The sequence below is a fragment of the Sipha flava genome, unplaced genomic scaffold (genome assembly GCF_003268045.1).
Source record: "Sipha flava isolate LNK unplaced genomic scaffold, YSA_version1 307_pilon_pilon, whole genome shotgun sequence".
NCBI classification, from domain to species: domain Eukaryota; kingdom Metazoa; phylum Arthropoda; class Insecta; order Hemiptera; family Aphididae; genus Sipha; species Sipha flava.
In genome coordinates this window covers 262,754-285,290 of record NW_020272984.1, presented here as the reverse complement: position 1 = coordinate 285,290, position 22,537 = coordinate 262,754, and the positions used below count along the sequence as shown (strand labels likewise).

Sequence of the window (22,537 nt, the reverse complement as noted above, 5' to 3'; positions counted from 1 at the left end):
TATAACTAAAACAGGCAGACTTTTGGTAACTTTTGGTAACTGAAGTTTTCTCATGCATATTAAGAGCCTCGTTCATAATCATAAATGATCAAAATAATTTTTTAAACGTACATGTTTGCCACATATTTGTAATTTATTCAGAAAACAAACAATAATACTTGAAATATAATGATAGTTTATAAAACTGTAATTGTAAGAGCGACTTATCCTTACATGTCGATAGAATAATAAATAATGATAATTATAGTAGTAATCAAATTTATATTGAATTATATCGTGACATTTTTTTACTATCCATAGTAGATGATTTGTGTCGTCAACGGTTGATCAATTTTAATTTAAATTTTGACGCCTCTCACGCGCCCTTTTGATTTTGGCGCCCTATACCGTCGCACGCAACAATCGTATCTAAAGCCGGCTCTGGTCCTGTTGCCCAGAGCAGCAAATTTTTAAATTTTAGTAACAATTTTCTATTCTGTAGATAATAATATATCCCCATGGAAATATTAAATTATAATTTGAATAGCAAGGCTCCCAGACAACAGTGATAATATCAATGAAATATAACAGATATTAGTACTAGAATTTTTCAGGAATTTTTGTATAAATAAATGTTAACAACTTTATAAGAGTTATTAACGAAAGTTTAGAATTTATATATAAATTGACGAGAGTCAAGAGTATAACAGTAAAATGGGTATAGTTTATTCGACGTTGAGAAGAATTCGAGAAGCGTTCAGCAGCAGATCGAAAACAACCGAATCGAGAAGTGAAACCGTAAGTTCCTGTACACTTGTATTCAATTTAAATTTCCGAAAAATAAATATCTTTTGTGCGCAATCAACATAATATTTATTTTAACGCAGAGAAATTCACAATCGACGAATTCATGGTTCAGAAGACTTCAGAATCGTATAATGTCCCGCGTGCACCGGTTTACTAATCGATCCTCAGTACGCGTTCGTGAAGACACGAAGATACTGAGTTGCGATTCTCCGGAATCTGTAATTGTGAATCAAGTTAGTATTCTTTTAATATCGTATAATACCGCTGAATTTTTCAAATTAAACTCTAACCTTATATATTGCCCAAACGAAACATTTTAAGTTTTATAATTTTTAAATTATATATATCATCCACCAAAAATTAAATAAAGATTCATCGATTAATGTTTCCCTTACAAAACTGCTCGTTTCAACTTGCAATTTATTTCGTTGTTTATACTTGATTATATACGTTTCAAATAAAATGAAAACAATAATATCGTATTAATGAACAAAACAATTTCACATCTTAAATTGTAACCCAAGTCATTCCAACTTTTAACAGCGGGAGAAAGAGGGTGATAAAACACAAACATGACAAATTACCTCGTAAAATGAGGCGTAAATTGTAATGTTTGAAACGTTTATTCTCGTAGCGTTTAAAAAACTAAATAAGCGATATTTACGTACACGAAAACACAAGCCAGACAAACATTCTCTACTAGTTAAGAATTATCGGTACCGGTATGTCCACTTTATAAATTAAATTTTTTAACGTAAGAAAATAAATTGATTATAGTGATTTACATAATGCAATAACGGAAATAAGTTAATCATGCGATGACTTCTGACTGTTGCGACAATGTACGGTAGATTTAGTTCGCATGTTCAGTAGCGGAAAATGCTCAATGTTAAAGAAACGTTCCCACGGTGTGGGGGTTCGGCGAGCCTAGTATCCAATAGACTTGGGATTTACAAAATTTAATTTTGAAAACAGATTTATTTTAGTTGCCGTAGCTTGGGAATGATCGAAGGAATTTTCTATATTTTAATCGATCAATAAAATATTGACAATTTAAGAAATTTATGTATTGAAGCACGTATTTATTTTTCGCAATAATGAAAATTCCTTCGATCATACTTTAGTAAAGCTGTTGAAGAATTTTCAATTAATTTTAAAAATTCACAAAAAAAAAAAAAAAAAATGAATTTTTTTTTTATCCATCACACCCCAAGCCCCTAGATTTTGTTGAGCTCATGGCAAGTTTTACATGATTATTTTTATCTACAGCTCCCTTAATAAAATAATTATAACTAAATTATAAATAATTGCCGACTGGCAAATAATAATTTATCATCAATGAACTAAATTTTTGTTTACCATAATAACACAAAGAATAGATAGAATTTTAAAATTAAATTCCTATGTTTTTCAAATTTAATACTATATTATTCACTGTGCCCCCCTTTCAACAGACACCCTGAATAGTCAGGTCACCCATAATTAACGTCAATTCAGCACGTAAAAATATTCGGTGTTCGTTATTCGCCACCTTCCCACACATGGTCAGTAAAGTTGACACGATTCAAGGGAAATTACCAAAATAGTTTTTTTTAAATTCAATCTCGCAACTCAACGATTATTTGACGTTTGGTCAGGTTATCAATTAAGAAAATATTAATATCTTAACGTAATGTTCATTAATTGTACGAGTTGTGCTTAAGAATAAACTACCTATGGATTTAATCTTCATTCATACGTCATTATCAATATTGTTAAACAGTAAGAACCCCCTTATTTAAAATAATGGTACCAAGAATTAAATAAATAATGAAAAAAAAAAGCAGTAGGAATGAGTTAATTTCGAATAGTTAATTAATTTTAAAATAAATGATGAATTAGAATATCTTTAGATAAGTATAATAACGCTACAACCAATCGACCAAAGTATGAATTAATATAATATCAACAAAAATAAACATCTAAAGTATTTAAATTTTAAAAATTTGAAATTTAGCGAATACAATTTAATACTTTATCAAATAATCGACAATTTAAAATAATATTAATTTATATTGAGATAAAAAAGACATTCTGGCCTCTGAGAGATTTGAATAATAAACTTAAAATCTGGAATATTATGATTTTCTTCATCTCGTATTTAACCTTGTGGTTGATAATGCAATCGGAAAAGTGCATTCCAGTTTTCCCTGTTTACAATTTTTTCTCTTCAGTTCTGTGTAGCTTGATAGTCTAACATTGGAGATAATTTGTTCGATAGATTAAGTTCTTGGACATCCATGGTGTCTCTTACCCAGTGGCGTAGCCTAGAGGTTGGTTGAGGGGGCTGCAGCTCCCCCCTCCGAAATGTTAAGAAAATTATATTAATGGTCTATAAAAATTGCTAAAAAAGTAAAAATATTTAAACATTTTAGTATTAACATTTTACAGCTATCTATCTGTGGTAGTAGGTATTTAATACATATATTGTTATGTATCGGTCGCTAATTCAACTTCAGAGTCAAAACTTGTCGGACTCGCATTATTATCTATTCATAGAGACATTAAAATTTTAGATGATCGAATATTTGATACATTTGTTTACAGCGGAAATGCTTAAAGGTTAAAATTTTCACTTATATTTTTTGTCATTTTATAATAAAATTAATTAAAAATGTTAAAAAGTAATTAAATAGGTATTGTTAATTATTTTTATTCATCATATTGTATTCATGTTTATTAAGTAGAGGCTTGTTTTATTCTATTAACTGATGGTATACTCGTATTATATCATGTCCTATTAAAAAAAAAAATTCATTGCTATTTTTATTATTTTTCAATAAGTAATTCGTGAAAACTAATTTATTTTATATTACTACAAAATACAATATTCAAAGTATTTAAAGTATACAGGAGTATTATTAAATGATATATATGTTAAGGGTTATAGGAACCAAAATCTAAAACTTAATTTTGGCATCCACATGTTAAACTTATGGAAGAATCTATTTAAACCATTGCTGTGTAAAAATTGTTCAACAATACATTTCAAAGCATTCGAGTATTCGTTGTTCTGCCTTATACAGTATTCAGGTTTCGTAGCTGTTTTGCCCCTTACGTATACTTACACGAAACATTTTTTCACCTACGTTATATTTATTTTATATTATATTGACATATTATGGAACTAGTAAATAGTTGAATTTAAACATTTCAAATATCAAAAACTAAAATTCAAAAAAAAAATCAATTTAATTGGTAACGATAACTTTCTAAAATGATTTTGAATAATTCAAATAATAACAACTAAACAATACGTTTTTACAGACTGGACGATGCCAGCTACCAGCGGTACAACCTGAATGCATAAATGCACCCAACAATCAATCAATTGTCAACGACAGTCGGTAAGAAAAACTGGATGAGGATTAATGTTGTGTAAAATTTCATCCAAATCATAAAATATGTTTTAGAATCACGCACAACTACAACGAACAACTGATCCCATACATGAACCCCGAACCATCAGCATCGGTTTTATGTACTGAGGCCTATGAAATAATGGAGAGGTCGACACCTGTAATAAGTGCCTGGGAATCCACAAATATTCCAACAACTTCATTGAATGCCGATGATTTAAGATCAAAATTATCGAATGAATTATTGGAACAAGAATCTAATAAATTGCTTACTGAATCAGAAAATATGAATAAGTTGAACATTAGGTCGACTAATTACTCGGTGTTTGATCAATCATGGGTATTATATTTATTGGTATAGGAATAATTTTATGTACAATATTCAAGTTTTTGTTTTCAGAATGATTATTTTGTGATTAAATCATTGATAACCACTATGACGTCGGCAAATTTTAAGTTATTAACGGAAGAATTGTTGTTTAACATTACGACTGTTGAACATTTAGAAAAAACAATTCAATTAATCCTAGAAATGGTATTTAAAATACTTTTAGATCAAAACATTACAGTTAACTTTTTAAACTTCATTACAAAATAAATACATTTATATTAATTGCAGGTGTTTTATAACCCTAAATCAATTCCCATTTATGTATATATTTTTTGTAAATTGGAAAATATCGAAAGAAGTTACAATAGCAGGTTTAATACTGGATCCTTCAAAAGGCAATTGTTGACGCAATGCGAAGATCTACTACACTCAGGAATGATTGAAAACAAAATTAATTCTAGAGGAATTTACACGTAAATTTAATTATTAGAATTTATTTATATTAGCTAACATTATTATGCAAACCATTTAGTTCAGATCTGTGAAATTATGTCCGTGAACACCTAATCTATTTTTAACATTTATATCATTACAATTTAATCCCGTATTTTAACGAACCAATTAAGGTTGTAATTAAATATGTTTAATAAATGTAAAAAAACTTATTTTTATTAAAATTATAATGTTCGATTTTTTTCCCCGAGCTCATAAAATATTTCCGTTGTACGATTTTAGATTTATCGGCAAGTTATATTTGAAAAATATGTTACCGTACCAAATTATAGTGGATTATTTAAACTGGTCGCTCGATAAGGAATCGCTGGCATACGTAGAGAACGTGTGCTATTTCCTAATAATCGTCGGAAAGAAATTGGATAAAGTAATAATTTTTTTTGAAATTTTATGATTTTTGAAACCGATCGTACCAATTAACGGTTGTAATTTTGTCGATTAGTCGTACAATCTGAAAGAAACTACGGAGAAGATGAAACTGCAGTTCACCTCGAAGGTTCTCAACGTGTGGTGCGCGTATTATTTTTACATGGAAAACTTCTCATTGGTCGGTGATGGCCAGTCGAACCGGTTACCACGGACGTCCGAACAGTTTGCGGGCGACGAGGGACCGGACGCGTTCCGGAACGTGGACGGTTGGCCATTGGGTACATTGAAGATCGTGACATCGAGGACGTCAGCATGGTCGATATGAACGGCGACGAGTTCGTGTCCGGCTGTTCGTCGGACACCAGTGGCGATGCACAGGGGGACAGAATTAAATCGTAGTTGGACGAAAGTTTTTTTTTCGTGTTACATCTTCTCAAAACTTACTAATCCACGCTCATTAGAAGCATTGTATTTGTTTTTGTATTATTGTAATTGTATGTGTATTTTGTACTTTGTACGAGTATTACGTTTTGAAATTATTCGAGTACGTTTTCATTCGAATATTCATAAAGCTATGTTCTATTATCAACTTTTTTACACAATTTGTTTATACTTGTAATAAAAAGACCGTAAATCATTCGGACTACTGACTTTCTTAACTGTGTTTGAAATCCAGTCGGATAATTATTTTATTCGAACAGTTGTGAAAAAAAAAAATCGTTCGCATAATATTCATTCGAATGATTATTTTGGATAAAATGTTGCACAACTTTACCGGTACGCGTGCATGGGCGTATTTTAGGGGGTCGCAAAGGGGCGACCCCCCCCTGAATCCGTATTTAAGGAATTGATTATATGTGAGAAACACAATGTTTACTTATGAAATAATATTGATGATATTTGGATTACATCTCTCTATCACACGTGTATTTAAAAACAGGGTACACCTTTTTTTTTTTTTAATAAAGCGGTGTTGTTAAGTCCGTTAAACCGGTTACCTGTTTATTTGCATCAGCCTTTAAATCCGTATGAACTGTTGAAATCAGATAAATAATTTTTATTAAACAAAAATCGATTAAGATAAAGGTTAAATTAAACTCAACTAAAATTATCTTCATAAAAATTAAAAAATTATCGTAATTAATTTCCATAATTTTTTTCCCACATTATATAAGTGGTTTTCAATCTGGTGGTCGTGACGTCCAAGAGGGTTACGAATCACAGGTTTGGGGGTCACCAAAAATAATGGATAAAATTATTTTTCCATAGTATTAAAAAAAAAATTAAGTTAATTATTGATTTTGTGAAATTTTTAAGGGTAAATCATTCAAAATTGTTTATCATGTAAATATTTTATCGGTAATTAAATCGAATTTTGATGAATAAAATAAGATTTTTTTTTGAAGAGGTCGTATTACAAACAAATAAAAAATGGGTGGGGGGTTCTCTATCCGAATAAGGTTGAAAACCATTGCATTATATGATTGTTTTATTAATTTTTAATGTATAATATGATTTTAGTAAAATAAGTTTTTTTAATAATAGTAATGAAACACAAACTGCAATATACTTTATTTTTTACTCAATTAGCATACTGCCATACTCTCAGCTTTTGCGATTGTTATTCATTTTAATACTAGTATTTTAAATATAATACGAAGTGTTAAATAATAAGAGAAACTTTATATAAACTTTTTATAAACATAAGACATCATAAATATCGAATGAAAATATAAAACTATTATTTTTTAAAAATTACATTAAAGACTTCATTAGATTACACTAGATTTACATTACATTATATTCATGATAACGTAATTGAACGGGACAAATACTAAAGTAACAATAAAGATACCGTGATTACCGTATTTTATGTTATCATATAATAGAACGTATAATATTCAGTGTTATTTTTAGGGGGTGACCAAAAGGAGAAGGGTACTAACAAAAACTTATACATTTCCAAAAAATGTATATATTTATAAATTATTTACTTCTGCTACCCTCTCAACGCAAAGATGTACGATACCTTCAAGATAGAAGGTCTGAAATAAACACTGTATAATACTAAATAGTAAAATAATTATTTTTAACTACATTTATACAGTCATAACTGCCATTGCGTTTTGAGGTTTCTGTTTAGCTGTATATTATGGTTTATATAGATGAAACAACTACAGATTTTATAATTGTCAGTGGAAGACATTAGTGCTAAAATGAAATAAAAAAAATAAGTCGTATCGTACAAAAGCACCAAAATTCAAGGTACGCACAGTGTGTTATAAATGTCGTACAAATGTATAAAAGTACAAACATGTGAAAAAGTTGGATTAAAAACCAACCAAATTATTAAATTTATATTTATAATTAATTATTGAAATTATTGTACAAATTCGCAACCGATTTATTAAATTTATATGCATTTCCGTGTATAATTTATTATTGATATTTTTTTCGTAAAATCGCAATTTTTAAATAACTACTTATATAAAATATTAATTTTGGCGCAAATGATATGTTATTTTTGCACCTGTGGCGCTTATGTCATATGTTAGGTATAACAAATATACAATATTAAATTGGCGCTTATGTACTACATATTTTGGTGCAAATGATGGGTAAATTTTGTAGCTTTTGCGCTTATAACATATAGCCATAATTGTAGCCTATGAATTTCAAACGAATCAATTGTTTAAGACAACATTTAAATACACGTGTACCCGATTTTCAATTAAACGGATATTCGGATACGGGTACACGGGATCCGTGTACACGTGTTCGTTAATACACGGTCAAAGCCGCGAGCTCTAATTTCGGTAGGTACTTGAAAGTATTGAAATTAAATCAATTATTTAATTCAACTATCAAAGTTTATTCGGTATAATATCTGTGGTATATTTTGTGACAATACTAACCTTGCTAAAAACTGTAAGGCATTGGATTTTAGAAGTCCATATCCATGGGTTCCACGGTAGTGTCCATGCCCGTATCCAAAAAAAAAAAAAAATGTTTTCGTTCACAACGGAAACGCAGTTGCGACAGCTCGTTAGCGCGTGTTTACATCGAATTCGAAAGATTCGTGCGCAACGCCGCGGCGTTCTACTGGCTCCCCGCGAGGTTTGGCACAGTTTTCTGCGTTTCGACTTTCGTTTTGCTAGATCTACGCACTCGGACCGAGACCGCCGCACGAATTTTCTAACGATTCGAATCCGTGTAACCTTCGGTTCGCCGTGCCGGGCTTTCGACCGTTTTGAATAACGTACACCTCAGAAATTCACGCGAGCCGCCTGATTAATGGGCACATTATTATAATTATAATTTATCATTGGTTTCGAACGGAATACGAATATAACTGCAGAACAAGCTCACGGACCAAGTCTACGTGTTGTTCGGTTTTAAGCGTCTACTAATCCGAAATATCGAATTTTTTCCTTCTCTTTATTATTAGAAATTTGGGTTATAGAAATATTTTTTCGTGCAACGATTTACAATAAATGTATTACCATTATCACTGTCCTTGAGGTGACTTCACACCCGTAGTATTGTCCCCGTATTACAAACGTACAACGGAACGAAGGTATTATAGATTTTAAGCGGGTTATGAGCTTTTTTTAAGTTGTAATATATTACATAATCATAAAAATGGATAAAAATGTTCTTTCTTTTGTGGCGTCGTCTTAAGGAGATATTATTATTGTTGTAAATGTATAGTTTAACAATCAAATACAACAGCCGTTGATCGCTAACGGCTTTTCTGATAAAAACAAAAACAAAATGGGATCAAATTTAAACTTATCGCAAAGAGTATAGGCTGTTGTTATTGTTATCGATCGTGTACGTTTAACATTTACCTGCGTGATCCTGGAAAACGTTATATCATTAGCGAAAACGAAGAGGAAGGGAGATGTTTGATGTAATTTTGTAGTGCTGCATAGAAAAATTAGATATGGAACAATATGTACTTTCAATGATGTACTATAGCAAACTCAAGGAATATAATTGTTGTTACAAAATAGTTGCCTACGGTTGATCGATGTACCAAATATAAGTAATTAAGTCTTGTCATGCAACACCTACTACGAGTATATACAACCATCTGAAATTTACTTGTATACAAATATACGCTTATACGCTTATCCCTGTACTCGGATAAAGGTCGACTCAAGGTATAGGCGAGCTTGGTACCTGCCTAGAGCGGCACATTAGTAAGAGTGGTATTTTCAAAATTAACCCGTATTTTTTTTTATTTCAATCAGTATTTGAAATCAGTTCTTGTGTGCATATGTAGAAACAAGTTGATAGAACTATACCCTAATACAGTGGTTTTCAACCTTTTGAACAATGCGGCACACTTCATCTCCAACACCTGCATGAGCAATCTCTAAATCACTTTTCATTTTTCTTTTGTTATTATAGTATTCATTTTTATTAACAATTTAATGTATATTATTTTTAATAACATCTATTAATGTTTTTTTAGTACATAAATAATGTTTAAAATGATGACATAATTTATATATTCCCTGGCCTCCAGGCACAAGGAGACTTTTTTTGGCATACTTCTTTTATCGCGACTGAAAAATATTTAAAAATATGATTTTTACGTTATAAAATATAGTATATTTTCAATATTTAATCCATATTTCAAATCAAAATACATTGTTGTATTTGTAGATAGTTATATTTTAACATGCGCTATAGAATAATAATGTTAATAAAAATCGTTTTGAAATTTAAATGAGGGTGTATAAAAACTTTTTTAACTTAAACAGACCTTCGGTTAATGTTTTTTATAATTAAAATTAATTGTTGTAAATAAAAAACATTCACATTTAAGTATTATTTTTTAGTGGCACACCGCAGTAAGAGAACGATGATTATTTTATTTATGTTTATTAAATAATTTAATTTTTACAAATTACATTATTTATATTATTAAATTTTAATAATATATAGTCTTAACTTTCTTACGATACATGAGTAATGTAACCGGGAATTAATTTTCTTTATTTGTTTTAGCATAGGAACCCATTTAACAGTGAAATGTGTGATCGAGAAGCCGATTTAGATTAATGTGGAAAACCAGTGTCAAGTACCTTCGCGCATAACTACATTGTTTTTATTCCAATAGTACATGTTGAGATCATGGGGTATACTTTCCATGCCTGGGTTCCGATCAACAGACTCAAATAAGCGGTTGATCGGGTTCCGAGAATTCAGTGGGACTGGTTATTATAATTACAATTACCTATGCAAAGGGTGGTCGTTGGCAATGATCGGAATAACACAAATAAGTTTTCGTCAATATACCAACGCGGACCCGGAACCTCGTCAATCTAATAATTCGAGGTAGGTGGGAATTTGGTGGCCCTAACAAGGGCCGTTTTAATTTATATATCCGTTGGATATCTAACTGTGACTAATATTTAACGTTGTTGTCGTCGTCACCGTAACCGTGTTGTCGCAGTCGTCGTAGTAAAGGTTCGTTGTCCGTGGTTGTTTTCACCGCAATAGTGATGGTGGTCGCAGTTGTCGTCGTCGTAATCTCCTCCGCTGTTGCCGCTACGTCGGCAGTCGTCGTCGTCGTCGCCGGAATCGTGGAACTGTTCTTCTCTTTTCAATACTTCTAACTGGATCGATAATATCGGTTTGATTGAAAAATGTGTATTGAAGCTTTGCTTTGGGGGAGTGGCTATGCCGTGAACTATTCCAGACTAGCGCCTCTACTAGTGGTGGGAAGTTTAGGGAAATGGTAAAGGTTAGTTTGGTTGGTCTGTCCAATTAAGTGGGTAAGGTTTGAGTAGTTAGTTGGTGGTTGAAGAGGAGTGTGTTTTTCCTAGGAGGCGGATGTGGTCATGATCAGAAAAGGAGTTTTTGTAAAACATCGTTTTGTATTGAAAGTAAATGGAGTGTTTGATCGATTTAAAGTTTACAGATTTAAGAAGAACCAAATTTTTGACGATGGTGGGCATACCCGTTATCGTACGGATACTGATGTTTTGGACGGATTCAATGCGTCTCCAGAGACTGGGACCGATAAAGGGTGCCCAGGAGGAGCCAGCATATGTGAGAATAGGAGAGACGTAGAGTTTGAGTATGTTAAGTTTATTTTTGATTGGGATAGGGCTAGTTCGGTTTAGTATGGGGTAAATCATTTCACGTACGCGGTTAGCCTTTTTTGTTATGTTTTGGACATGTTGTCCGTAAGTGAGTTTGCGCCCGATAGTGACGCCAAGATATTTGGTTTGTTTGGATCAGTTTACGGCAGGCGCGGATTTAGGGGGGGCTATGGGTGCTCGGGCACCCCCTGTCGCCTTGGCCACCAACAAAATAAATTTATATTATAAATTATGTTATTTCTTATTTTTCAAAATAATAATAATAATAATAAATAATATCGGTTATTCCGTTATCGGAATTTAAATAATTTAATATCAGATATCAAAAATAGATTTTTAGGTCACGGACACGAAACGATTATGTATTTACAATATTTAATACCATTTTTCCTACTTGAAGATACAGATATCGAAAAAATTATTAAATCGGCCAAATTTTATATCGATGATCTAATTGGCTCGATAGAAGAGGTTAGAGGTGAAGTTACTTTGTGGAAACAATTTTGGAAATCCCAATTAGATAAACCTAAAACTGCTATAGAAGCTTTGACTCATGCATCTGAATTTTATCCTAATATAAAGGAATTGCTAAAAATTATTTGCGTTATACCAGTTACCACTTGCACCGCAGAAAGAATATTTTCCTCACTTTGACAAACAAAAACATATTTAAGATCAACAATAGGAGAGGATAGATTAAATGGACTTATGCTTCTTAATATTCATAGGGATATTAAAATTACTCCAGAGGAAGTTATTGAAGAATTCAATGAAAAACACCCAAGAAAATTACAGTTACAATATATGTAAGAAATTATTGTTATTTTTAAGTTTATATTTAATAAATACTGATGTATAAAAAAAAGTTATAACCAATAAATCAAATAGAAAATATTAATTTAAATAAATAGAAAGGTGTAACAATCTTTTTTTTTTTGAGCACCCCCTGTCAAAATTTTCTGGATCCGCGCCTGGTTTACGGTTTGGTTGTCGAATGTAAGTGTCGGTATGTGTGTTGTGTTTGTTCGTCTGAAAAGAACATCTACAGTTTTGGACGGGTTAATTTTAATGCGCCACCTGTGAAACCAGGTTGTTGTGATATCGAGTTGGTGTTGTAGTTGCAACTGAAAGACACGTCTGGCGGTACGTTTGGGGTATTTGTCTGTGGAAAGGAACATTGTATCGTTGTCGAATAACGAGAGAGATCCTTGGAGGTCGTTGGAATATCGTTGATGTAAGTCAAGTAGAGAGTCGGGGAAAGACAAGAAACTTGAGGGACACCTGTGTATATGTGTTTGGTGGTCAAGAAAGATTTTTCGATTTGAGTGATGAAAGTACGGTCTGAGAGGAAGGATTGGATGGTTTTAACGATTTCGATCGGAATGTTGAGTTTTGAAAGTTTGTAGAGTAGACCATCGTGCCAGACTCGGTCGAAGGCTTTCTCTACGTCGAGAAATATGGAGACGGTGTTTATGTTGTTGTTAAAATTTTGGCTTAGTAAATGAGTTAGTTTGGTCAGTTGAAATGTTGTAAAGTGTTCAGGTGTGAAGGCAAATTGTTCAGGTCGGATTTTGTTTTGAAATTTATTTTGTAGTTGGGTAAGTATGAGTCGTTCGTAAATTTTGGATAGAGAGGATAGAAGGGATATTGGGCGGTAATTCTCGGTCAGTTTATGGTCTTTGCCTGGCTTGGAGATGGAAATGATGACTGCTTTTTTCCAGGCAAGGAGAAAGTAGCAGATTCTGAAGCAGCTGTTGATGATTTGCGTTCAGGATAGTAAAATATTGTTTGGAAGGAATTTGAGTGCCGTATTGGTAATAAGGTCATCACCGGGACTTTCTTTTTCCGAAGATCGCGTATCATGTTTTGGATGGTGCCGGGAGTGATGAAAAGGTTCAATTTAGTAATGTTATGGTCAAGTAATGACTGGTTGTGGACGGTTACTTCTGGTAGGTCGGGATCAGGGTTAGTTTGGAACTGACGCTCGAGAGAGTCTGCAATCAACTCGGCTCGATCGAAGGCCTGAAAGACTAGGCCGTTGGGACCGGTCAGTGGGTGAGAAGCTGGACGTTTATGGAGGAGGCATTTGTTAAGTTTGTATATAGAACCGTCTTGGTGGTCAAGTGAGTTTAGAAAAGTGTCCCACTGGTCGGTTTTGTAAGTTTCGAGTAAAGTTCGGATTAATGAGATTTTGGATTTAAGGTAACACTTGGTGGTCGGGTTGCGGTTTCGTTGCCATTCACAGCGTATGCAGTTATTTTCCATGATTTCAAGTTTGATATAGTCTGGTAATATGAAGGATGAGTTTTTGAGTTGAGGTGTGTATACGCTAGCTTCGATCGCGTGTTGTATGTGTTTGGTCATGCAATCGATTGCCAGGTCGATTGACTGACAGTCGTTCGTTGAGCTTGCAGTTATGTTAGGTAGGGTTGTAAGTATTGAATTGTATTTTTTCCAGTTAATGAAGCGGTTAATAAATGGTGGGGAAGACGCCACTGGAGTACATAAAATTTCTAGAAAAATAGGGTTGTGGTCGGAAGATAGTTCGTTGAGGTTTTCGATTTGAGTTGGATATGGTAATCGTAAGAGGGCGATGTCAAGTATGTCAGGTCTATGTCGTGCGTATGTTGGGAAATGTGTGGGAGATGTGGAAGCGGTTATGGAGTAGTCAGATTGTTGTACGTGGTCAAAGAGGACTTTTTCGGTAGCGTTTGTCGAGTGGCTGTACCACAATAGGTGTTTGGCGTTGAAAGCGCCTGCCGATATTTGTAATTCGGCGCTTTGAGTTAGGAGGTCAAGGTCCTTTGTCATGAGTGTGGCTCCAGATGGTTTGTATACAGCCGATACTAGTACTTCGTGGTCGTTGAGTTTGATAAGGACAGAAGTTGTTTGGATGGCTGTGTTAAGTATTGTTTGTTAGTGGGTAATACATCGGTGGACGAGAACAGCCGTGCTGCCGTGAGCAGCAGAGCCACGTACGGGCGTCAGGTCGTTTCTGTATGTAAAATAGTTAGGCATGTGAAGTCTGGTTGAGGAAGAAAGGCGAGTTTCGTTAAGTAAGATAATGTCAACTTTCAGTTGAAGTGCGAGTGAACGTAGTTCGTTAATTTTGTGGTTGATAACGTTTGAGTTCCAAAATAAAATTTTTAAGTTATCCATTTTGTGCTGAAAGAATAGTTAGGAAGGTTCGGATTGTGGATTCGATCAAGGATTTTGTGTCTTGGTTGTTTATAATGGCACTTAAGAGGTTGGTTGGGATGTTTAAGATGGTTGTTAGGTATATTTGCGGCGTTGTGGTGTTTTGTGGTGGAGGCGTTATGCCGGTAGTTGCTGCGGCATATGACCGTGATGAGTTTTGAGATGAAGGTGGTGGAGGTGGTGGTGGTGGTGGTGGTGGGAGGTCAGGTTGGCGGGTTTTTTCGGTGCAATGTTTTAAGTATGCGTCGCGTCTTTGATGGAATTTGGGGTTGATTTTTGAGCTTTCTAGCGGGGGCAGCCGTGGAAATTAGCCGTGCTTAAACATTTGTGGGCCCCTAGGCAATTAAAATTTTGGGTCCTACAAAATTATTTTTTACATACATCTTTAACATTATTATCCAATAATTAATACTAACAGCTTTAATGATAACCAACTATTATTAATAAATCAAATCATGTTTATTAAATTTTTTTATTTGCAAGAACAATTAATTAATTATTATATTATTTTTATGTTTTTCAAAATAGTTTTATTATTATCACTGTCTATAACACCTACAACTTAATATATATTATATTTCATAATAACTTTTGTTCCGTAAATTCGTAAATAAACTGATATTATTAAATAAAAATATAGTTTTCTGTTTTCACAGGGCCCCTTAAATGAGTGAGACCCTAAGGCGGGCACCTACTCCGTCTAATCCAGCACTTCTGAAGACTAATGCTAAGACTATAATAAACCTTTTTATCATAAATTATGTATACTGTGTTGTTGCGTGCCGTCAGTTTAACCGTTAAGGTTGTCAAATAATAAGTCAACTATCATAAATTAACAATTATTATAATATTTATTTAAGTTTACGTAATTGTGTACAAGAAATAATTTTAAGTTAAATACTTATTAATTAATATGTTTTTAGTAAACTGGTGTGAAGGTGTTCTCTCGGACAGGACTAAAACACATCTTAACAGTGGTCTATTCGGGACTACCTTATATACCCCGTTCTTAAAGGATATTTAACCCAGACATAGTTTCTAATGATATTAATATTCTAGACCCCTTTCGAAAAGTATCTACTATCCAATTTTATAATGTCTTAAAAGGGCATGTTTTTGATATTTTTTCGGTTATTGCAAACTATGCCAGTTATTAATGCTTTATGACCTTATAAAATCATGTTTCTGATGTTGTTTCGGTTTTTGCAACAATACCAGTTATTTGTATGTGACTCCTCTGTAAAATTGGATATTCACAAGGACATATATTATATAGCCCACAACGTAGATATCATGGTGTTTTCACATATAGTGTAATTTGTATTTGCGTATGCAATAAGGTATATTATAATGTAAGCCCCAATGCTATTTATGTGCACCCCCTATGTATTGGTAGTCGTAAGGACCTACATTTATGTATGTCCGTAACAGTGTTTATTTTTAACCATGGAAATACTAAAATACTAAAAGTATTGCACAAAATATACAATAAGTTCAGATTTACTGATTTATATACCAATTGAATGAAATATAAATTACAAATAATGAAATAGATTTACCTAGTAATTGTCGAGCTATAATTTTACTTACAAAAAGCTAAAAAAAAAAAAAAAATGAAATAGGTATCTGAGTATCTGACAGAAAAAATTAAAAATTTGGTTACAGACCAATGGCGTATATAGAAAATACTTTTCGGGAGGGGCTACTATGGATAAAGTTAAATTACCACTGCTATCTAGGAATTACTAACAAGGCTCAGTAGACACTTATCTACATTTCATTTACAGAATATACCAAAATGATTTGACGTTGGACGAAAATTTCTAAATAAGCATAGAACACCATTAAAATATGACATACATTAAAAATAATTTTTAAGTTTTTTAAATCATTTTAGGGGGGGCTGTAGCCCACTTGCCATCCCCCCTATATACGCCACTGTTACGGACAACATTTTTATCTGTGGTTCATAAACCATAACTACTTTTAGTTAAATGTTAGTAAAATGCCATACTTTAAATTAAACTAACATTTTGAATTCATTCTTTACTCAAAGAAAGAAAATTTCAAAGTATAAAAATAATTTTTCATTTGATACTTATTCATATCGATCACTTTTATATTTTACTCTCATCATTATTTTAATTCGATTCGATACGACGAAGTAAAAGGATCAATAATTTTCTTTCAATAATTACTCATATCGGTCCTTTCGTTTCGATATTTTACTCATATCGGTATTTTCATTCGATTTGATACCAAGTAAAAGTATCGATACTTTTCTTTCGATACCACGTCCCTACGTACAATTTGTTACATAAAAATAATAAAACAAACGAAATAAATAATTTAATTTCACTTTATTGTATTCTAATTTACCTTGGCTTGCCATTCGTCCATGTTTGACCGGGACAGCCTAGTTATAAAGACATGTCCCGGTGTCCCGGTCGATCATTCAGTTTGTCTCGGTTAATAAAAGGTGAGAAAATAAAATTTAATATTGTCTAGTTTAATAATAAGACAGAAAAATATTTTACATTATATCGTTATATGGGGTTATCTAATCGGTAAGGCTATATACGATAATATTGTATTTTTATATCTATATGAACATTAAATCAAACAAAAAAAAGTCATTCGATATGGTGTCTCGGATTAGGGATTTCAAAATTTGGCAACTCTAAACCAACTCATTGACATAACTGTGTTATATGTTATGTATAAGTCTATGGGCGAAAACGATTTTTTTCGACATTAATTTTACTTGGTAACTAAAATAGGTAAGTACCATGTATCAAGTTGAATCATGTTCTTCGAAAATACCGTTGACTGATAAAAATAATAATTGATAAGAAAAAATTATTATTCAAGATATAAGTCTACTGTATAAATGATATTTTTTTTTAAAAGGAACTAATGTAATATGTCAACAAAATCAGCAGTGGAGAGTGATATATCAGTCGACGATAATAATAAAAACCAAATTCATAACTTTCAAATAAGACCTACACAGAATCAAAAGTAAGTTAGTGTAACACTATATAAATAGGTACACATTAATTGGATTTAAAAATAATTTTCTGAATATCTTGTCAATGAACAATGTTTGCTTTCAAAAATTTTTTTATTTTATATGTATTTTTTTTTAAGAAATTGTTGAAAAACTAATTTTTTTTTGCATTGCGTCACTGCTACATGCAATAATATATTAGTGCTTTTTGAAAAAAATATTCAAATAATAGTATTTACAGAAAATGAAAGGATAATTTTATTAGTTATGGTTCATAGATACATATCCTGAGAATTGAAGTTTTTGAATATATAAGAGTAGTAATACTTTTTATTAAAACTATTAATTTTCTAAACTTTTATATAATATAAACACTATTTACCATATATGTAGGCTTGACATGCAATCTAATGTTCTTGTATAAAAATGTAGAAAGAAACAAATGAATTAATTTTTTATATTTCACTTGTGTAATTCATTTTATTTATAAAATTTAATGATTTCAGATTTAAAACACATTTTGCAAAAGAAGTTATTCAAGAAATTCTTACCAAATATTTGAAGGATAAAGAATACAAACAAATTCAAGCTGAAATACTTAGTAAAACAATAGGAAGTGAAATCAAAAATAGAATTAAAGGTTTTATTTATTAAAATTTGTTTTGTATTTATTATAACTATTTTTTATTATTTTTTCCTAGTAATTTCATTCCTAACCTACTTTCTACATTTAAAATTAAAAAAAAAAAATATTTTAATAATATTTGAATATTGTCACTAGGAAGTTCTCAATTTCATATATATTGCAAAAATCAATTAAAAACAAAATATGTTAACAATAAAATTAATAATTTTTTTTCGATAATAAAAGAATAATTTAAATAATACTTACAAATTGACTAATGTTTATATTAATATGTTTATTTTAAGAAATTGGATGAATCATATCTTGCAGACAAGTGATATATTGTTTTTTTTTTTATAGATCAATATTTGGACAGTCGTTATAAGTTTATGGTACAAGTTGTTTTAGGGGAACGTCATGGTGCTGGGATAAAAGTTGGGGCTCGTTGTGTTTGGGATGCTGATACAGATACTCTTGCTTTTGATCAATTTTTAAATGTAAGTTTGTTAATAAAGTTTTTTTAATTAAATAGTATGTAGACTATATATTTCTTTATAGATTATATAATGTTAATCAATTTTAGATTCTATAAAATATAATTATTTCAGTTGTCAAAACTTATAATATACAAAATTAATATAAATTGGGAATTTTAAACGGTAAAATGGATATCGGTTTATTATTATTTATAAAGATAGTAAATATGTATTCATTAATAATTTAAATATAATAGTTAATACTCAAAAAAGCTAAATAATGATTGTTGATTGATGATTAAAATTTTTTTTACAGTTACTTTAACTAGCAATATAAAATCTATAACAATATTTCTTCAATAATTAATAAACAATAAAAAACTATTAAAGTGGTTTAAATTTTATGTATGTAATTTTAGACTGCTTTTTTTTTTATTAAAATCACATGGTTTGGTTATAACCATAAAAATATATTGGAAGAAAATTATTTTAAAAGCATTTATTGAATAATGTAATCCTATTTATTTTCTAGGAAACAATATTTTGTATGGCAGTTGTGTTTGCTGTTTATTTTTATTAATATCATAGAAACCTGCTTCAATTTGGAAATCTTAGTAAGAATTGACAGTATTTTATACTATATTTATTTTGTGTAAAATATATAATAATATTATAAAGTGTTTATTAATGTACTATCAAAATAATGATTAATTAATGTTTAATATCATAAAATAATCACAGATTGTACTTAAATAGATATTGTTATCATAATGTCAAATGAAGACGTTTGGGATGATTTTGTAAATTTACCTGCTGACCCTCCTGAAATGCGCCAACTATGTTTTTCGTGCGAGTAAGTTGAATAATTAAAATATAATTCTAAATTATGTGATTTAAATATTTTTTAAAAATATATATTAATATTTATATCAACTACATATATAAGTTTATAGTAAATGTCTACATATTTAATATATGAATTAATATTTTTGTAATTTTAGACGACCTCATAATGTGTGCTGGTGTAATTATTTACCTGAAACAAGATTAAAGCCAAATTGTAAAATTGTTCTATTACAACATCCAGCAGAAGAAAAAAGGAGTCTTCGTACTGCTCCTATGTTAACATTAGGATTGACTGAAGGAAGTTGCGTTATTTATAAAGGAAAAAAATTTCCTACAAAAAAGTAAATATATCTTTTGTCTCTGAAGATCATTTACTATTATTAGTTATAATAATATTATCTTGTTTATGTCATGGTCATATCTTCAATAGATATGTTTTTACAAAATGGACCAAATTTTTGTAGGATCTTCTACAAATTTGATTTACATATTTAAATAGTTTTTAGTACATAAAAATTCAAGGCCTTGCTAATAACAATGGTAAAGCTTACATTTTTTTTGTTGCTATAATCCGTTAATTAAATATATATTGATCTGTTTACTTACAGTATAATTTAATACCCAATATATGCAAAGTAATACTGACTACACACATACACACACAGGCACACAGATAAACTCACACATACAAATATATATATTGTATTCATCTCAAAATAAAAACTTTTACTAATGTATGTGTATGTTTATTTTTTTGCAGACATGTGGGACTATGGGATATTCTTTCATCCAAACACTCTGTATTGTTGTACCTTTCTGAAAAAGCAATTGACATAGCTCATTTACCTAAAGAAACAGAAATTCATAATTTGATTATTCTTGATGGTACTTGGCCCCAAGCCAAAGCCATTTATAATAATACTCAACTGCTCCAATCAATGACCCATGTTAGTACATTTTTAGTTTAGTATCTTGGTAGAACTATACTTCTTTTACTTTCCTTGTAAATAATCAAGTTAATAATCTAATAAATGTACTACTTTTTATTATAATTATTGTTATGCCAAGGTTTATTGAGTTTAAAATATCACTAGTATGTAAATTATATTTATTCGCATTATAAATATGTAAATTAATGTAAATTAAAAAAAACAATCATCTATTTTTATTTTTATAATGTATCAGCCTTAGTTAGTATATTTTTAAGATCATTTTTAAAATATTTTATCATGTTGTTGACTGGAATACGTATATTGGTGTCACTAAATTCTTAGATTATTGCCTGTCCAGGAACTAGTGGTTTAACTGGAACTGACCAGTTGATAACTAATTGTCTGATCTACCATGCCATGTCACCGAAAATTGTTTGTGAATATTTTCATGTTTCAAAATTTTATGTTTTTAATGCATTTTTAGAGTTTGAAGTTTTTGATTACTTGTCAATGAATTGAAAAATTTTAGTGTATAAATTATTATTTTATGATTTAGGTAAAATTGATGCATAACTATGAAAGTCAATATATTATCAGATCACAACCAACTGATGGATGTCTTTCTACGTTAGAAACTGCTGTTGAAGCTTTAACAATATTAGAAAATGACAATTCTTATAAAAATATGTTACTTAAACCTTTACATGCTCTTTGTGATTTTCAACTTCAACATGGTGCAGTTACACATCAGAGTAAAGAATTTAAAAAACGAAATCAAACTTATCCGAAACTGATAGGAAGACGTCTACGGCAATATTTAGATAATGATAGTTGTTCAGAATTAGTTAATACATAATTAAATGTAATAAATATAATTTCATACTTTTGTATGTTGTAATAAATATTTGATTGCGGTGCACAAACATAAATTTTTATGTTAAATTAAATTAAATTAAATTTTTATTATATTAGTTTAGTTATTTTAAATTAATCTTATATTTTAAACAGGATATTATCAATATTAAATAACTATATTTTTGTAATTTTGCACTTTATAAACACATTTATTTTCATATAAATAAATAAATAAATGAATGAATAGTTTGGAGTATTATTAAATTTCTAATGTACGACTGGTTCTGAATTAAAAATTCATTGTCAGGTGTTCGATATCAATAAAAATTGCAAATGAATATAAAAAAGTAAAAATACCACTTTTTTTTTCTAACATTAACCCATTATGTCATTTCTCTTAAGTTGTAATTTTTATTGGATATGATTTTTAAAATGTGAATAAAAATTTAATTTCAGAGTTCAACTCTGATCCTCTCTTGGCATCGATTGATATAAATATTGATCTATTTTGAAATGACTCAATTTCTTACAAGTTTTATTAAAGTAGATACTTAAATTGGTATTCATTAATTTCATGTTTAAATATTTAATCCTGTTCATTAACTGAGTTGGAGCATTGGCTTGACCTACATTAATAAAATAAGAAAATTAAAATTATAGATTAAATGGATAATATTTGTAATTAATATTTAAATAAATAAACAAATAGTTAATATCTAGAAATACAATTGCAATTTTATTGACTTTGTATATATCTGATGATACATTTTTAATTTGAAACTGGTCTAACTTAACAAATACAATAATACTCTAGGTTAAGCTTTTATTTATTTATTTCTATGTATAAACTATTTGTTTATTTATTTATATATTAATTACGAGTATTAACTATTTAATTTTTTTTTTAGATTTTTGTAAAATTATATCTTTCATAAATAAATAGTTATAAATAATTAGTTATTTATGTATATTCAAGTTTAATATTATTAACAATTTACCACTTTGAAGTAGGAAAATAGGAATCATATTTTGTTATTGAGATCAGTAGTTATGTATCTTCTATTTATTTTTTTAAAGCT

General features: G+C 30.2%; 3 protein-coding genes across 4 annotated transcripts; all 3 read left to right on the top strand.

The window, feature by feature from the left end:
• Nucleotides 1-11: 11 nt before the first annotated feature.
• On the top strand, nucleotides 12-6,153 carry LOC112686360. The gene is made up of 8 exons (XM_025558592.1): nucleotides 12-777; nucleotides 867-1,019; nucleotides 4,093-4,172; nucleotides 4,239-4,524; nucleotides 4,585-4,719; nucleotides 4,804-4,988; nucleotides 5,251-5,395; nucleotides 5,471-6,153. Exons 1-8 carry the CDS (start codon nucleotides 694-696, stop codon nucleotides 5,720-5,722), a joined length of 1,320 nt encoding a protein of 439 aa, XP_025414377.1. The 5' UTR covers nucleotides 12-693; the 3' UTR covers nucleotides 5,723-6,153.
• A 10,991-nt stretch (nucleotides 6,154-17,144) lies between these two features.
• On the top strand, nucleotides 17,145-19,405 carry LOC112686372 (tctex1 domain-containing protein 2-like). Its single transcript, XM_025558605.1, has 4 exons — nucleotides 17,145-17,182; nucleotides 18,231-18,364; nucleotides 18,710-18,846; nucleotides 19,358-19,405. Exons 1-4 carry the CDS (start codon nucleotides 17,145-17,147, stop codon nucleotides 19,403-19,405), a joined length of 357 nt encoding a protein of 118 aa, XP_025414390.1.
• Nucleotides 19,358-21,489, top strand: LOC112686389 (DTW domain-containing protein 2). 2 transcript variants are annotated; one of them, XM_025558624.1, is made up of 5 exons: nucleotides 19,358-19,439; nucleotides 19,582-19,678; nucleotides 19,827-20,012; nucleotides 20,432-20,618; nucleotides 21,160-21,489. In XM_025558624.1, exons 2-5 carry the CDS (start codon nucleotides 19,596-19,598, stop codon nucleotides 21,457-21,459), a joined length of 756 nt encoding a protein of 251 aa, XP_025414409.1. In that variant the 5' UTR covers nucleotides 19,358-19,439; nucleotides 19,582-19,595; the 3' UTR covers nucleotides 21,460-21,489. The 2 variants fall into 2 exon arrangements, with proteins under 2 accessions (XP_025414409.1, XP_025414410.1); XM_025558625.1 differs by having other exon boundaries at nucleotides 19,567-19,678.
• Nucleotides 21,490-22,537: the final 1,048 nt, after the last annotated feature.